Raw genomic sequence first — 15845 nt, forward strand, 5'->3', positions numbered from 1 at the left:
ACCCTGAAAAGACCTCAAACCCCTGCTGATTATCATGATGCGCCTGCGGGGGAACGATGACTGGACAGAAGCCATTTGATTTGAGACGTCGGCTTTGTCGAGGGCGAGGTGGGTGCAGGGCCGCAGGTGCAGTGCATGCAGCGGCGCCGCGGCTATGGCCACCTCGACTCCCAAAGTGGGAGAGGTGTTGGGCTTACTTGGGCAAGGCTTAGCTAGGCTGATCGCTTCTCGAGGAGGAAATCCGGAGTCGCAGTTTGATCAGACACGATTGATGTCGGGGTCAGTCCTGATCGTCTGGCTCTCCCGCTGGCAACGGACGCACGCTGTGGCGTCTTCATGTCCGAGTCCCTGATCCCTGGCGCTTATGGCGTGGGAGTTGGCATGACAGAGGGGCTTTGGGTTTGACTCTGCATGAGGTGACGGAGTCAGGGGATGAGGAGAATTCATTATTCATCTGATCTTCATGAAATCTGAAATTTATCGCTAAGAAAAGTAAATGCTGGTATCGTGTAAAATCTAGCATGATGGTGGGAAGCGCCCAGCCAAGAATCTTCGACGCTGCTGTGGCCTGGATCTTCCTTTGCGGGCTTTTCTTTACTGGTTCTTCACCTGCTGGGACTTTTTCTTGGGCACGCGAATCAACCAGTATAGGAACACCGCTGCGACCGCGTTGAACACGATATACACAAAGAGCAGCCCCACGTTGCGCCAGAGGTCGTCGGGGTTGATACTAAGTTGACTCAAGTACTGATCTGTTGTAGAGACCGCGCACAGCCGGCACTCCCCTGTGGGGCTTGGCTCGAGCAACTTGCCTTGGATTGCGCGAGCGTAGGGGCCGAGATATTCGGAACAGGTCTGCCCTTCCAGTGGCGGTATGAGAAGCACCTCGATGTCAGAACAATGCACGTCTGTCCCTGATAGCCCCGTCGACAACACTGAAGACACCAGGTATGTAAATGGCGACACACGATACATGAAGATCCAGAACCGTGGAAGAGCCTGTGGAGAAGCGAGCACACTAGAGCGAGCCTATTAGCGCTGTTCCTTTGCAACAGAGGCTGTACATACCCATTGAAGATAAGGCAAAGTGAGAACAACAGCTGAGCAATATTACTACCTGTATCGGGATGCTCAATGCCCGCGATAATCATGGAGCTGAAGGTCGATGTAAAGAGCATGAAGATCAAGATCAGCAAAAACATGGTGCCACCTCGCTCGACAGTCTCGCCAGGCCCGGCATTGCGATAGAGACCGATCGGATAGTACCAGGAGAAATATGCCGGAACGGCCATCAATACATTCCAAGGGAGCTCCACGCAAATACTGGCCATCATAAAAGCTTTCCATGAGTATGCTTTCGAGGGTCGCTCTCGGACTTCGTACAAGGCACGCTGGGTCACAAAGTATGGCATCATTTGCTGGACCAGATTCGGGAAAATGACGAGTAGCATGAAGATGGCAAACATTTGGTTCTGCATGCCTTGCAGACTGACAGGCTCCCGCCAGAACGTAAACCCAATGAAGATCGGCTGTCGCGGTTCATCAGTGCTGGAATCCTCTACATTAAACTGGGGAAGTGCTTACCGGAATAATGCACATGGCAGCCTTCGAGTAAATATATGACGGACTGCGCCAGTATTGCTCAAACATCCGCTTCAGACAAATGAGAAACTGCGACCAGAGCGGCATTGCAAACTCCCCATATTCGGGCGTCTTTGGAGGCTCCGGCTTCTGCAAGAGTTCTTCCTTCATCTGGGCCAGTTCCTGGCGCACCTGAGTGCGTTCGGGGCTTTGGTTCCACACCTCGGACCAGTCCCTATCTGCATGAGACCCTGGAGCCGCACCAATGACCTCCAACATCCATTCGGCGGGGTTGGCATTCTTGGGGCAGGGCTCGGAGCCTTTGTTCTCAAAGTACTTGATTAAAGTCTCCATGTTTTGGCCAAGATCGCCAAAGTATATGGTCTTTCCTCCCTTGGCCAGGAATAGAAGTCGATCAAACTGCTGCATGAGGATAGCAGACGGTTGGTGAATGGTACACAGGATTGCTTGTCCGTGATCCGCGAGCTTCCTCATGAGCGAGCAGATGGACCAGGCAGTTTGGCTGTCAAGCCCAGATGTCGGCTCGTCAAAGAAGAGAAGGAGGTCAGGCTTAGCCGCAAGCTCGACTCCAATGGTGAGGCGCTTTCTTTGTTCGACATTCAAACCTTCACCTAGAACGCCGACCACAGCCTCTGCATATTCTTCCATACCAAGCATCTTGATAACCTCCTCAACGTATGCAACTTTCTCCTTGCGTGAAATACTGGCCGGCTGGCGGAGCATCGCGCTAAAGATCAGTGCCTCGCGAACTGTGCTGGTTTCCAGGTGCAAGTCTTGCTGCTGAACATAGCCTGTTTTGCGTTGAAACGAATCATTTCGTAAACGGCCGTCTACTAGCATTTCGCCAGTAACAACGCCCATGGTAACACGGTCAGCCAAGACATCTAGAAGTGAAGTCTTGCCAGCTCCCGTGACTCCCATTAGGGCTGTTAGCGTTCCAGGTTTAACCCATCCGTCGATATTATCTAGAATGCGGCGGTTCTCGCCCTTGATCTTGATGTCGTAACAAACGTCCTGCCAGTGAAAGATTGCAGTCTGTCTGGAGATTGCCGCCGTGTGATCCTCGGCTTCGTCGCTCAATGGGGGGACCTTCTCCGAGGTGGGAGCATCCTCCTTGTCATCATGTCGGACTTCCTTTGCAAAGGCAGGTATCTTGCCCCTTGGAAAGACAAGAATTTCTCCCTTAGAAGGCTTCGCTCGGACAAATTCACTACATATGATGTAGGTCGCCAAAAAGAAAAACATAAAGGCCAAGATGATGCCATAGTTCCGCCACATATGAGATCTAAAGTACCTGAAGGAGGTATTTAGATAACTGTCGCCGTCAATGTGGTCTTGCCCGGCTACGGCACCTCGACCCGAGCAAATTTTTGACGACAGGGGGGCATCATAATACCCAGGACCGTCGGGCATATATAATCCGCAAGGAAACGTCCGACCGCTAAACTCGTTGACCATGAGACTTTCGAACGCATACTAGAGGCTGTTTAGTCACAGACGCAATCCGAAACGCGGCAGAGCACTTACACCGATGGGATTAAGGTAATTCAGCCACTTGAACCACGGATGCATGTCCCGTACCGGAATGGTGAAACCAGTGTAGATAACGAGGATCATCATGAATATAGAGGCAGGTACCATCGCCTGAGCCATGGACCGGGATATAGCGCCAATCCAGCGGAAAATGTTAGACATGGTTAGAGTCGTGGTGAACGAAAACAGGTAGAAGATGAAGAAGTGTCCTGCAGTGCGCCGAAGGTTGGTCATGAAATAGAGAATAATGTTGAACACGATTGAAACAAGCACTTTGGCTGGCAAATCGACGATCATCGAACTTATTGCTTCCGCTGAGGGATGATATAGGGCATACTTGTAGTGCTTCTCCACAATCGGCCTCTGCTGCCAGAGAGTTAGGATTTCGAGAGAGCTGGAGAACGCGTTAAGGAGAATGGCGAAGAATAAAAGTGCTCCACGAGAGAAAAAGTCTTCAGTCGTTTCACCTAAGTTGAAGAAAACGCTGGCGACAATCAATGCCATAATGCTATTGCCGATGGTGGTCGCAAGGGTCATGCTCATATCCCCTTTCAAGCGAAGGAAGCCTCTGTATAGGCACAGACGGATTTGCATGAGATAGGACAGCGTGTACGGAGAGCCTGCCCGGGTACCTTTGGCCTTTTCTGCAGCGCGAGATCGATTGAACTCCTCAAGTTTGCTGCCACCTATTGGAAATTCGTTCTCGAACGCCTCAATATCCTGAAGTAATTGCTTGCGCTCTTCACTCTCCCTCCATCGAGTTGCAAATTCATCTGGAGTTCTGGGGACGCGGTGTTCATAACCTTTGCGCACTATTCGCTCGCTAGGGCTAGTCAGAGAAGTGAGAAAGTCGGCTGTTGTTTGTCTATCGGGACATTCGAAGCCCATCTCGATAAAAAAGCGTCGTGCATCGCGGGCACCCCCAAAGTATATTTGTCGGCCTTCGTAAAGAACAATTGCTTTGTCAAACACATCATAGATCGCCTGACTAGCCTGGTAGATCGCAACGATTGCTGTGGAGCCGGTGTATTCCGTGGAAAGACGAAGGTTTCTCACGAACCTAATCTGATTTAGCGGAATTCTTAAAAAGGGACCTGGATAGCCCCCATTTATAGCTTCTAGAGTCACTTACTCGAGGGCCGTTGAACTATCAAGTCCTCGGGTCGAATTGTCCCAGCATTGCAAGGGGCAACCACAGAGAATTGTCTCGGCTATACTGACTCGCTTCCGCTCTCCTCCAGATACCCCACGAATGAACTCGTTTCCCACACGGGTGTTCATTGTGTGGCTAAGTCCAAGCATGGCCATAGTAACGTCACGCATATGTAGGGCGTACTGATCCCGAGTCACTCCAGGGAATCGATTTACCGGGGCACGCGCATGGGCTGCAAAGAGCAGGGTTTCTCCAGCAGTAAGTTGAGGGAAGTGAATCTCCGTCTCTGCCTGGTAGATCACCTCTCCGCGAAAACGGTGATGCATCTCATCCCACGAAATGCCTTGGTATTGAATGTTTGTCCCTTCGTCAAGCCATAGGCCGTGGGTCTCGCCGGCAATAGTTTTCAGGAATGTAGAACATCCGCTGAACAGAGTAACCATCAGCACAAACCAACAATATATGTTGCACGGGGAAGATCACCTTCCAGGTCGGCCAAGGACGACCAGCATCTCACCGCTCCGAACGAAGCCTTCGAAATCGCGCAAGATATCTATCCGGACTCGATCTCCAAAGCCAAGCATCCTGCGAAGCCAGCCATATCCTTTGAGCCACATGTTGGCGACATCCATCTGGTAATCGGCGGCAGTTCCATAGCCAAAGGCGCTCAAATTGCGAAAGGAAACACCAGCGGTACGACGTGGGTAGCGATCCGGATCACGAGCGGTGACGGAGAGAAAGTTCTTCGTCCACTTGCGGGCGTTGAACTGGTCAGTATTAGGGTCCAGCTGAGGATCGCTAGAGGCGTCGAGAAAGGTATTGGTGCCATCAACTGCACTGCTCTTCTGGGAAAGACGTGACAGGTTTCGCGCCAGAGCAGTGATCTTCTTCTCACTCTCATGGTCAATATCATGCTCAGAGTTGGCGTACGTGATGTCAGAACTGTCTGCTTTCTCCTGTCCAGAGCTGGAGCTCGGACCCGGTTCCACATCTTCTGTCAGCTTGCTAATGGCGTTCAAGGCGTGCTGCCCCGCACCAGTCAGGGCAACACCCCCGAATGGTGCTGGGGGCAGTGACTGAGAAGACATCGCACAGTGGTCAGGCTGTCGTAGGCATACTCGAGGGCTTAGGGCGGGAGACGTTTGGGAGGCTTTTTATAAACGGAAAACAGGCGGATTTGTGGCGAAAGCTCGATCAGCTCGATCGGTCAGTTAATTCAGCCAGGTATCAACGATGGGGACGAGGCGAACGAAAGGAAGGTGGAAGAAAAGAGAGGCTAAGGGGATGAAGAAAGAAGGAAGCTGAACGGATCACGGAAAGGCGACATCCGAGGAGGATAAGAAGATGAAAAGTCACTCTCACAGGCAGGAACCAAGAGGAGCCGGCCCGATACATGCGACTCCTGGCCACGGAAGTCTGCAGCAGCCGCTCGGTTGGAGAACAACCACCAGCTTCGCTTCCATGTTTTCAGAGACAGAGATCCTTGGCACGTCAGCAGCGCTGGTTATTGTCGAAACGGGAAAAAGCAATCTCGCATGAGAAGATTTCTTTCTCCAGTGGATACTGTCATGTTCCTGGTATTATTAAGTTCTTACTCTGGAGACTGTGATCTTTCAATGTGGACACGGAGTGGGGACGCCTTCTGGAACTGCGAGCATCGCATCACCACAAGCGACCGTCTCAGGGCACAACGAATGAGATCCCTGGCGACACTCTTTATGCGTGCCTTTTGCGACCGTCGCCCGATTGGTTTCGTATCTCGTATTACGCGAGGTGTGGTGACTCTCGGCGAGCTTTGGATCGCGGGCCTTTGTGAAGACTGATTGGGTTAGTCGGATGTTGTGCAGCCCCACCGGGTGCCGGGTCCCCGGATCTAACCGCATTGAGGAAATGTTAGAGATGTGCAGAATCATAATTCGGTCCATCGTCAGTTGCGGCATTCGGAATATGAATATGATTATCAAACTGAACTCAAGGCGACCATGTGCTTCTAAGGTGGAGTGATGCGCATTCGGCCTGAGGACAATCGATATGGTAACCTTCGTGATTCGGACTCTTCCTGAGACTCTCGCACGCAGGTCATATCGGAGAATTCTCCGCACCGCATGAGAAGTTCGTCCAATCAGGGACGAGTTCGTCTTGAGCGATCACATGCAGGGCTGAAGGCAGACATTCTTGTGGCTGACGTTCGACAGGAGTTCGAAGAATGGCGAAGTGCGACAGAAGAGATATGCGACATGCCGGCATTTCCCACGTCAAGATCACCCTTGCACATAAAGCTTAGCCCTTGCGGATGTTAGAGATTCTTTACGACGGTTATGGAGCTAGGAGCTCAGAGAATCAACAATGTCTACAGGTAGACAAACACTAATGATTGAGAGAATCTCAGCCTAAACTCTCCAATTAGCTGCTCGACATTGTACTTTTCTTCGTTCATCTGTTAAGCCTCGAAGGCCACAGTAACCATGTCTGCAGTGGCCTGGAAAGGAGATGCTGCGTGCAAACCTAGTGACGAGCAAATACTCGTAATCAGAAGAATCGAGGAAAAGGAAAGTCATGCAATTCAAGGGCATGGAATTTCATGCTATTTTACTAGCAATTTTCCCTCTGCGGTATCGCAGAGTCTGTCTGCCTCTCTGATCTTTTTTTCCTGGATACTTCCCAAAGGAACGCAGTTGGAGTATGGATGGATTCATTCATCGTCCGCCAGGCATAGTTAGGGTCTTCTTTCAAGGTGCCAGTCTTCCAACCAGGACTATTACGATTCAGCCTGCAAGGTGACCGATCGAGTGGCTTCCATCGTAGACCATCTTTGGAAGATTATCGGTGCTTGTGGTTCTCAAGGTGGTCAGCGCATCCATTCCAGACGAGGCCCCTGCAGCGGCTGATGTTGGTCTCTCCATGGAATTGGCGTTGTAACTTGGCACTCTCATCGGGGATATATTCCAAGTTATAAGATTGGCAAGAAGTGGAGTTTCATTTGATGTACTCGTAGATACGTAGGTAGTACCTCCCGGAGAAGCGGCTTTTGAACCCTGTCCATTGTCGAATCTGCTTACTTCTGTTGAAATCACTGTGCCACTGCTTTGGTTGTCGTCACTTCCATCCGTCCTCAAGCACACGGCTCAACGCTCCAGGATCTGAAACAGACATACATCTCTAGTAATTGTCCCCATGTGTCTGCATATTTTCAGTAAGTATGCTCTTTCTCTACGGAATTCAGCAGGAAACCGCAAGATGCTGATAACCACCGGGAGCAATAGTCCCACCCTCGAGAGTCTCGCTCCTCATGGTTCGCCGGATGTTTGATCAGAAGAGGGAACTCGGACCGATCATTTCCAACTCCCGCAATTCCCGCCCCCCGCAATCCCACTTTCAGACTCCGAGAGTCGAACCACGGCTCTCCGAACGCAAATCGGGAGCGCTAGTGCTATCCCCCACATGAAGAAGCTAATCTTCAGCCGACACGAACAAGCATCGCGGATCTGTTTCCGCCCTCCAATTTTGATGACGCTGTTGATAGCTGGCACTGCCTTCTGGAGCTCGAGATAACCGTTCGAAGATAGCTCCGATTTCGAAGGGCTGTTCCGATATCACTTATTGCCTGCATCCCCTCTCAAGATGTTCACGAGGCACCATGACAAGCATATAACTGTACCGAGGGACAGTTATACTCCCTGATTTTGTTCTTAAAGCGTGTCTGCCGCGGACAAGCTGGGGACTGAGTGGTTTCCGCCCATGCGGACGAGTTCACTCCCTTGGGTGAAACGCGTGCACTCTTCCTCCATCGTCAAATCTCGACTCACCAAAACATATGGACTCGGTTGAAGAGCCCAAAGATTCGACTCTCAAACCCGACAGTGTCGTTGCCGAGCCCCCCCGATAGCGAGATGGCGAAAGGTGAGGTTGGCATTGCGGGCCAGCTGGACATGGCACTATTTCCTTGTTTACCAGCTCTACAATAGAGTGATAGTTTTGTACAGCGTGTTTTTAACCAACAGAACTCTCTGGGTATACAACATTGGCTGTACGGTGCTTGACCCAGAGGTTACAACCTCGCTAACAGTTCTTTAGTCCCGTTCTCTATTCCTCGTCATAACTCCTACATGCCCAGCCCACTCCATCGTACAAGTCGAGTCACAGGAATATGGGCCAAATTCATCTACGGGTCCGGCGGCTGGCCTGAGGGTATATCCTTCTCAACGGGCCTCTCAACACCCCAATTCATGGTGCCCGGCCTCAACGCAACCTTCCACCTTGCAGAAGAATGTCTCGACGCGGAAACAGTCGTACCGAAGGTAGTGCTAGTCACCGTTATGGTCGGATTCCTAACTGCATTCCCCCTCTCCATCGGCAAAATTTACAGCTACCGTGACGAGGAGCTCTCGTTGACCACCAAGACCAGGTGAGCATTCCCTAATCAACCCTAATTCTAAGCTGATTATCGTAGATTCCCGATCTACTTCACCTGGGAGACTATCCACTCCCCTGCGGCGGCAACAGTCTTCATGGCCTCTCTCTTCGTCATCTCCTGCGTCGCCCTCAACGCCGTGCACCAAACCGCCTCTCGACTAACCTGATCCTTTGCCCGCGACGAGGCGCTCTTCTTCTCGCGAAATCTTGCATCTGTATATTTGTTCCTTGGGATTCCCGTATACTCATTTATTCTTACGGGATTCTCGTCTCCCTAGTAGGGAATACGTGTGCTCATCAACAGGTATTCTCTTCCTCCCTGTATCATCTGCAAGTCTATCTTGATAGAGTAGCGTTCAAATCGCTTATAAGCACAGCCGTCATCGTCGCCCAGATCTCCTACGCCATCCCCGCATTCCTCCTCATCCTCCGCCTCCAAGAACCCCGCTATCTTCCTTCCAACCGCCCATTCAGAGTCCCAGATGTCGTGTGATACATGTCGAATATAGTCTGCATCATCTGGGCAGTCGTATGGACCGTCTTATTCTGCTTCCCGACGGTTCTCCCAGTCACGGGTGGGGATATGAGTACGTCACGCTCTCTCAGCCCAAGACCCTTCGGGGCTTTACATGCTCCATACTCCTGCAGCACGGAATACCAGTGTAACTTCTCAAAAGGTCATGCATCCGTCGTTCTTGTTGCGATGCTCCTCATCGGGGTGATAAACTGGTACTCCTATGCAAGGAACCACTATCATGAGCCGACATTGGAGGTGTAGTGCAGGACTTGGGAAGCCCAATAGTCAGTTATTTTGCTGCTTGGCTACAGACGCATGATATACTATATAATATGTTAATTAATTATCACCGCCCATGGCTCTTATAGAACTATGAGAGCGACTCTTGCTGCCCAATCCCCAACATCTTCCGATTTTTTCTTCCTTTAGATCCTTTATGATATTCTATCCTTACCTAGTTTTTGGGAGTCGTGCTGCCAGGCCAAGCGGAGACGGGCTCATCAAGCGATCAACAGCGACATCCAAGACGGCGATGGGCGCAGTGCGAGTCCAGCATGCGGGGCCGGGGAAGCGCTGGCGGATGTACTTTTTGCGAATGGGTTTGCGATGACGGTATGGACTCAGAGGACCTGGAGATTCGCGAGGAGGGCTAGTAGAGGAGCAGCGTGTGTGAAATCCATGGAGGGTTTGTCCTGGCCGTCACGGAAGAGTACTGGGCCTCGGCATGGATGTCTGTCTTGGTGGTGGACTTGGCTGTCGAGGTAGCTTAACCCGCCATCCACTGGGGCACGAGGAAAACTTCAAGAAACGTGTTTGTATGGGACAGACAGTCAAAGAAAAAGTCAGTGAATCAATGATCAACAGAAGTTTTGATGCCTCGCACTCTGGCAATCCTTCGATAAGGCATTGTGGGCCTGTGAGCTGTGCCACCCCCACTGGTTAGTTGATTTGATTTTGACTGTTCGTCCTTCATCTGCTCACCATCCTCAAATTCTGAATTAGTTCTTCGGCTTAGGGGGAGTCTTCATGCAGGAGCTGTTTGAGACTTCCTTGACAGGGAGATCAAGCTGGCCTTCGCTATCGTCTTGGCTCGGCGCGGAGAAATAATATGCGGTTCAGAATGGAGGTGCATGATTCTCCAGCTTCCAACACTGAGTTCTTTCCAAAGACTCTTCCCCGCACATAATTACCTGAGAGGACATCATATTGTGAGCAGTGCAGCCTCAGTATGTTTACAGAGTTGGAAAAGGAGTATGCTAACAGTTTGAGAAGCCAACCGCTCGAAGTACGGATACGATTAACTCTTTTCGTCGCACATTCTGGGTCACCAAGACACGCGACTATAATTGATACTGGCGGCCTGGTATTATCGGGCAAGACTGGTTGCCTCGTCCTCAATCAGGAGCATGTTGGCTGTCAATTTAAGCTCTGCGGGGGCAAGGGTCCCTTTCCATGGATTCCATCCGTCTGGATGGGTTAACTGGTGGCTTGGTATAACTCCGTCTTCACGGTAGACGGATACGGGATTGAATGCCCCCGACGAATGCAGGAAAATACGGAGATACTGGTACATTATGCGGTAGGAAACCACCCCATTTCTTGGGATATTGGAAACCGCATCCCGCCATTGCTCCTCGCAAGAGAAAGAAAGCCTCAAATGGCGATTCAATCGCCCCATCTCAGATGAACAGGTCATATCTCGGTCCCGTCGTGCGTTCATAATGCCAGCACCATTCTCAAGACTCTCACACCTGGAAGGTTGGCACCCTCGACGATGATCTTCCCTGTGAATTTATGTTTGCTGGTCGGTTTTCGCTTCTCGAGCGGTTGCTTGGGACCAGCAGCGTGATCTTCAGGTGGCTGTTTTTGGAATCAATAGCCCCGTCGATCCTCACATCCAGTTGGAGTCCGGAGAAGCTTTCTGCACCGGGAGGTCCCGTTCTTCGGCGAAGAGAGTGTTTCTCGACTCGAGATCTCCAGTTCAGGAGTTTGGAGAGATTTCGTTGCTTTTGATTTCCTTCGACGCAAGCTCGCAACCCGACACCAGGCCATCGAGTCGAGACCAGCGTGCCCGTGGGGTCTCCAAGCACTGATCGACCTGATCCACCCAGTAGCATTCGAGAGCATCACGGTCTCGAGGATCCTCCTTTGTTCAGTTGTTCCCCTCCTTTCCCTCATCCCAGAGCAATTGTGTCTCCCTTGTGCACAAGGAAGACGTATTTCATTCAAGTTCGTAGCCTGCCATATTGGAATCCTCATGACAAATGCGAGAATTACATTCTTGATTCCCCCAGCTCAAGTTCCAGCCATCTGGGACTTGGAGCGGAGGATCCTCGTCTGCGAGTTCTCCCTCTCCCCCAGCCTGGTCCACTCAATCAACCTCACACGAGGACACCGGAGTTTTGTTCTTCAGAGAAGAGCAGAGTCCGGGACTCGGGGTTCATCTTTCCTTCGTGCAGACGAATCGGAACGCCGTATCCATGCGAACCGCTGTTGGAACTTTTTCCTTCTCATGTCGAACAAACAGTCGATTATCGGACATGGCAACAGTCGAGGCCCAATAGACTAATCTCCACGAATGGCAGTGGCCTCGTCGGAGTCTGGTTGAGATGCTTAAAGCCGCTGTCGTCCCCGTCTGGTGGAAAATGAGGACCTTGCTGGATACGACTTAAAGCTCGTCTTTCGGTCTATAAAAATGATGCTCTCCGCCTCTGCTCTCCTCCTCGCCCTTTGCGGCACTGCATCCGCTTTCTGCGGCGTCAGAGAGCCCTCTGCGGAGGGTCTCGCCATTCTCAGCGAGTTTCACAACCAAGAATCTACGGTTTCGCCCGATGACTTTCTCCGAGGTGAAAGGCCCTCAAACATAAACGTCTACGTCCATGTTATCAGACACTCCGCCACTGAGAGCACTCTCGCGAGAGAAGTGGACGAGCAGGTAAACACGCGCCGCTCTCTTCGCCGTCTTGCACGCTAATGAACATTCTCCACTCCGCTCCCAGATCGACGTCCTCAATGAAGTCTTCGAGGGGACACAGTTCACATTCAGGCTCGCTGGATACGACAGCCCCGTCTACCCGGACCTAGCACCAGTATCACAGGGCAGCGCCGCGGAGGAGCTAGTAAAAGAACTCCGTCGGGGCGACGCCTCAGACCTGAACCTGTACATTGTCCCTGAGATCGGCGATGGGATTGCCGGATATGCGTACGTTCAACGGTTCAACCCAATCGTTATACCAAAATTGAGCTAACCACGCGCCGATCGCGAAAAGAACATTCCCATGGGACTACCTCCGCTCGTCACAGCAAGACGGCGTCGTGATATTGCGCACCTGCGTGCCCGGCGGAAACCAGCCCGCCCGCAACACCGGCAAAGTCGCCGGCCACGAAGTCGGACACTGGCTGGGCCTCCTGCACACCTTCCAAGGCGGATGTCAGCTCGGCGGCGACTTTATCGATGACACGCCCGCTGAGGAATCTCCCGCAGACGGGTGTCCTACTGTACGTCCCTTCCCTCCTTCCCTGCTCTTCCCGCGTTCCGAACATCCATGGGGCGAGTTTTGTAGTTTTGAGTGATCGTGCGGTTGATTGGTTGATTGGTTGGTTGGCTAATTTGGATTGCTTTCGTCCAGGGCCGCGATTCGTGCCCCGGGGGTGGTGTCGACCCGATCCACAACCACATGGATTACAGCGACGATGATTGTCGCACTGAGTTTACGCCCAGGCAGATCCAGCGCATGGCTACTGCGGCTTCGGTATTCAGGCGCCTCTAGATGGAGCGACTTTTTGCGAGTCTGGTTTTCGAGTGTCCTGGTTATTGGCTGGTCGTGGTGGAGATCTCTGATATGGAGGAGAAGCACGGGTTGGAAGATGAGATGTGGCTGTGTATGCAATTGCATCATTCCCTGTGTTTATTTAGCGTCAATTGCATGTCTATAAAGCTGGGTTGTCCGAGCTCGTGGCTATGCTGCCATGGCATTCTGGGGTACATGCACGCTAGCTACTCTATGCGATGCTACTCGTAGTACTATGCCACTCTCCAATTGTTGACATCTCATCGCCAGCAGGGAACAAGATAAACATGAAGTTTCCTCCAAAAAAAAAGGCGTGACGAATCACACCTACTTTTGCTCCATAGAGCGGGATAAACAAAGTGTAATCAATCCATGGTATGGAGTAACCATCCAGATAAGTTCCCGTCCCCTTAACCACCCCTCGGCCTAAAAGAAAGCACCAAACGTCTTCAATCTCATCTCATTCCTTTCGAGCGTTCTAGTAGGGACAAGAAGATGGGCGTATGATCGTGGTTACTTGAATAGTAACGGCAAAGAAGGGCTCCTCTTGTATTCGAGAATGTTTGGGTATTTATAGTTAGTTATGTCAATCGCGCTGACCAATGAAGCGCGCCCTTGATCTTGAGCTCTGGGTACGTCTACGGACGCTTCTAATCTTTTTCCGGGGACGTTCTTCCATGCAGTGAAGGGGTCGGGTACCTAGACATATGTAGCGGTAGCGGAAGTCTGAGGGCTACCAGTCCATCCACAAAGCTAAAGATACAATAAGGCAATGCATAACGGTAGAAGAACGTGACGTAGCGTCTAACCTGAGTATCCCAGCGCAAGTAAAAATAAAAAGAGAAAAAGAAACATTATTGGTCGTCCGGGATCTCGAGACGGCATCTCCCATCAGTAAATCCTTGAAAGACAATCACGAAGCGGGTGGGCTTGACGAAGGTGAGGAAGACGCAAAATAATTGTATCAAAAGCACCATATCCAACTCCGAGCAGTCCGGCGGCGTACGAATAGCGGGAAGGGCAATACATTATCGTCTCGAAGGGGTCGTATAGATCGTTCTAACACATCTCGCAGCACTCAATGCAGTCGAAGCAGCATTCGCAGGTCTCCTCGCAGAGGAAACAGCAGCAGAGGGTTGCCAGACTTCAGAGAGATGACAGAGATTAGTTAGCGATGGGAGGACGTCACGCGGAACCACAGTGATCCCAGATAACAGAAGGGAACATCTTACCATGCTCCTAGACACCCGCGATCCTTCTTCTGTGGTCGCGGTTGTTGCTGGTACTGCATCTGCATCTGTCGCACACACGCGGTAGTCAGTCATTTTAGTTCGGTACCGGATATATCTATCTGTCTTGGGCCCGACTATACCGGTGGTGGCCCCTGTGGGGGGTACTGGGGCTGGCCATAACCTCCGGGACCTGGCGGCGGATACCCTTGTCCAGGGCCTTGCGGATACGACTGGTAGCCTGGGTATCTTCAAACCGAGCCAGTCAGTGTATTTGCATGAAAACCAGTGATGAAGAGCCGATCCGCGTAATTATTTGGGAAAGGGTTGGGGCCCGCGCTCTCGGAGCTGCGCCATCGCGACCGATCCTACCGCGGGCCAATGCGAAACGATCGGGGAGATCGGGAGAGAGGATGCTTACGCCTGTTGAGGGTGTTGAGGTCCCGGGGGGCCCTGGTTGTAGTAGTCGTTGTAGTACTGGCTGTTGCTCATGGTTGCGCGCGCGAAGAGGGGTGTGTTGGAGGAGCTTGAAGCTGTCGGAGACGGCGTCAGTCAGCTCGAAAGGATTGATTCGAGATCGACAGACGAAAAGAAAAGAAAGATGATGACAGGCAGGGCAAAGAACGCTTCTCGACCTCTGGGGGTGAGCGGCGAGGGCCAATGATGAGAAAGGGGAACCTGTACCCAAGAAAATGCCAAGTTTTAGGAGAGACGGAGGTTGAGAAACGACCGAGAGGGGTTGGAGAAGCGGACGAGAAGAGGGGGGGCGTGGAGAAGGGGGTTGAAGAAGGCACGCTGAAGAGGAGTGTCTATAAAATGTACCGTTATTAGACCAAACCAAGGACAGGTTGTCTGTCTGGGGGTTTTCTCTGCTTCGTCGATGAAGGTTGCTTGGAGCAGCCTCGATTCCGATTTCTCGCCCACAAGTTGGTAATACCGATACCAATGATCCTCGTCCCAGGCGCCACAGACGCAAACGGGCCGTCGTGAGTGATCACTCTTGCCCCCCACGACAACGAGCGGGGAACTCGGAGGCCTTTCAATATTGATACAGAGAAGAGACAGAATCTTCTCCCAACGAATTTGAATATCCGTCCGAGAGAACACTTTATATTACGCCGGCTGAAGAATCTCGTAATAATTACAGTGAATACACCCTATGTACCCCGTGGTACATGGGAAGCTCAGCCACATTCGCTGGCCCTTCAACTGAGCCACTAGCCACGCAAGTTGATGAGGTAAGCGAACTAGCAGCGATTGGTTACGTTGATCGCCTGGTCCACTGAAGCCTGCTTGCGTGACTTGAGAGTCCAAGCGTTAGTGACGAGCCAAAAAAGAGTCAGGTCTCCAAGACACCCTGAATATTGCACCTAGTGTGGTGTCAAACATAGAGGGTCCGACAGGCCCACTGCATGCGAATCGTCAACATCCAATCATTGGGATGCTGTTGCTCTCTGGATCCCGGCACGGCCTCAGATCACCGACTCCCGTGGCTCGCAGATAACCGCCTTTTGTCTCATCACCTGGGATATCCTGCGCACTTAGCAACACAAAATTGTACACTGCACGAGGCGGTAGCTCGGTATGAATGGGATTTACCACCAGCA

The 15845-nt window shown here is 51.7% G+C and overlaps 4 protein-coding genes across 4 annotated transcripts; 2 read left to right on the plus strand and 2 right to left on the minus strand.

Annotated features, from left to right (window-relative positions):
* Positions 1 to 473: 473 nt before the first annotated feature.
* On the minus strand, positions 474 to 5560 carry BJX67DRAFT_59517 (pleiotropic drug resistance family ABC transporter). The gene is made up of 6 exons (XM_071035199.1): positions 4772 to 5560; positions 4268 to 4714; positions 3130 to 4195; positions 1585 to 3078; positions 1069 to 1529; positions 474 to 1018 (listed from the first exon to the last, which is right to left on the minus strand). Exons 1-6 carry the CDS (start codon positions 5374 to 5376, stop codon positions 595 to 597), a joined length of 4497 nt encoding a protein of 1498 aa, XP_070887018.1. The 5' UTR covers positions 5377 to 5560; the 3' UTR covers positions 474 to 594.
* Positions 5561 to 8178: 2618 nt separating this feature from the next.
* Positions 8179 to 8868, plus strand: BJX67DRAFT_380247 (putative choline transport protein; the record flags this gene model as incomplete). The annotated part of the gene is made up of 3 exons (XM_071032753.1): positions 8179 to 8188; positions 8363 to 8693; positions 8739 to 8868. The coding sequence occupies 3 exons, from the start codon at positions 8179 to 8181 to the stop codon at positions 8866 to 8868; spliced, it is 471 nt and encodes a 156-aa protein (XP_070887019.1).
* Positions 8869 to 11695: 2827 nt separating this feature from the next.
* On the plus strand, positions 11696 to 13330 carry BJX67DRAFT_59740 (zinc metalloprotease). The gene is made up of 4 exons (XM_071035202.1): positions 11696 to 12153; positions 12218 to 12420; positions 12488 to 12716; positions 12848 to 13330. The coding sequence occupies exons 1-4, from the start codon at positions 11914 to 11916 to the stop codon at positions 12986 to 12988; spliced, it is 813 nt and encodes a 270-aa protein (XP_070887020.1). The 5' UTR covers positions 11696 to 11913; the 3' UTR covers positions 12989 to 13330.
* Positions 13331 to 14237: 907 nt separating this feature from the next.
* On the minus strand, positions 14238 to 14730 carry BJX67DRAFT_380249 (uncharacterized protein; the record flags this gene model as incomplete). Its single annotated transcript, XM_071032754.1, has 3 exons — positions 14238 to 14306; positions 14382 to 14487; positions 14660 to 14730. 3 exons carry the CDS (start codon positions 14728 to 14730, stop codon positions 14238 to 14240), a joined length of 246 nt encoding a protein of 81 aa, XP_070887021.1.
* Between the last annotated feature and the right edge of the window lie 1115 nt (positions 14731 to 15845).

The sequence above is a fragment of the Aspergillus lucknowensis genome (genome assembly GCF_044049455.1).
Source record: "Aspergillus lucknowensis strain CBS 449.75 chromosome Unknown BJX67scaffold_15, whole genome shotgun sequence".
In the NCBI taxonomy this organism is placed as follows: Eukaryota; Fungi; Ascomycota; class Eurotiomycetes; order Eurotiales; family Aspergillaceae; genus Aspergillus; species Aspergillus lucknowensis.

Bases quoted from the DNA above. Each gene is read 5' to 3' on its own strand.
- BJX67DRAFT_59517 (XM_071035199.1), bottom strand. From the start codon at position 5,376: ATGTCTTCTCAGTCACTGCCCCCAGCACCATTCGGGGGTGTTGCCCTG. The intron at 3,079-3,129 runs GTAAGTGCTCTG...AACAGCCTCTAG, and splicing joins ATTACCTTAATCCCATCGGT to TATGCGTTCGAAAGTCTCAT. The intron at 1,019-1,068 runs GTATGTACAGCC...GGCTCGCTCTAG, and splicing joins CTTTGCCTTATCTTCAATGG to TGTGCTCGCTTCTCCACAGG.
- BJX67DRAFT_59740 (XM_071035202.1), top strand. From the start codon at position 11,914: ATGATGCTCTCCGCCTCTGCTCTCCTCCTCGCCCTTTGCGGCACTGCA. The intron at 12,421-12,487 runs GTACGTTCAACG...GATCGCGAAAAG, and splicing joins GATGGGATTGCCGGATATGC to AACATTCCCATGGGACTACC. The intron at 12,717-12,847 runs GTACGTCCCTTC...GCTTTCGTCCAG, and splicing joins CCGCAGACGGGTGTCCTACT to GGCCGCGATTCGTGCCCCGG.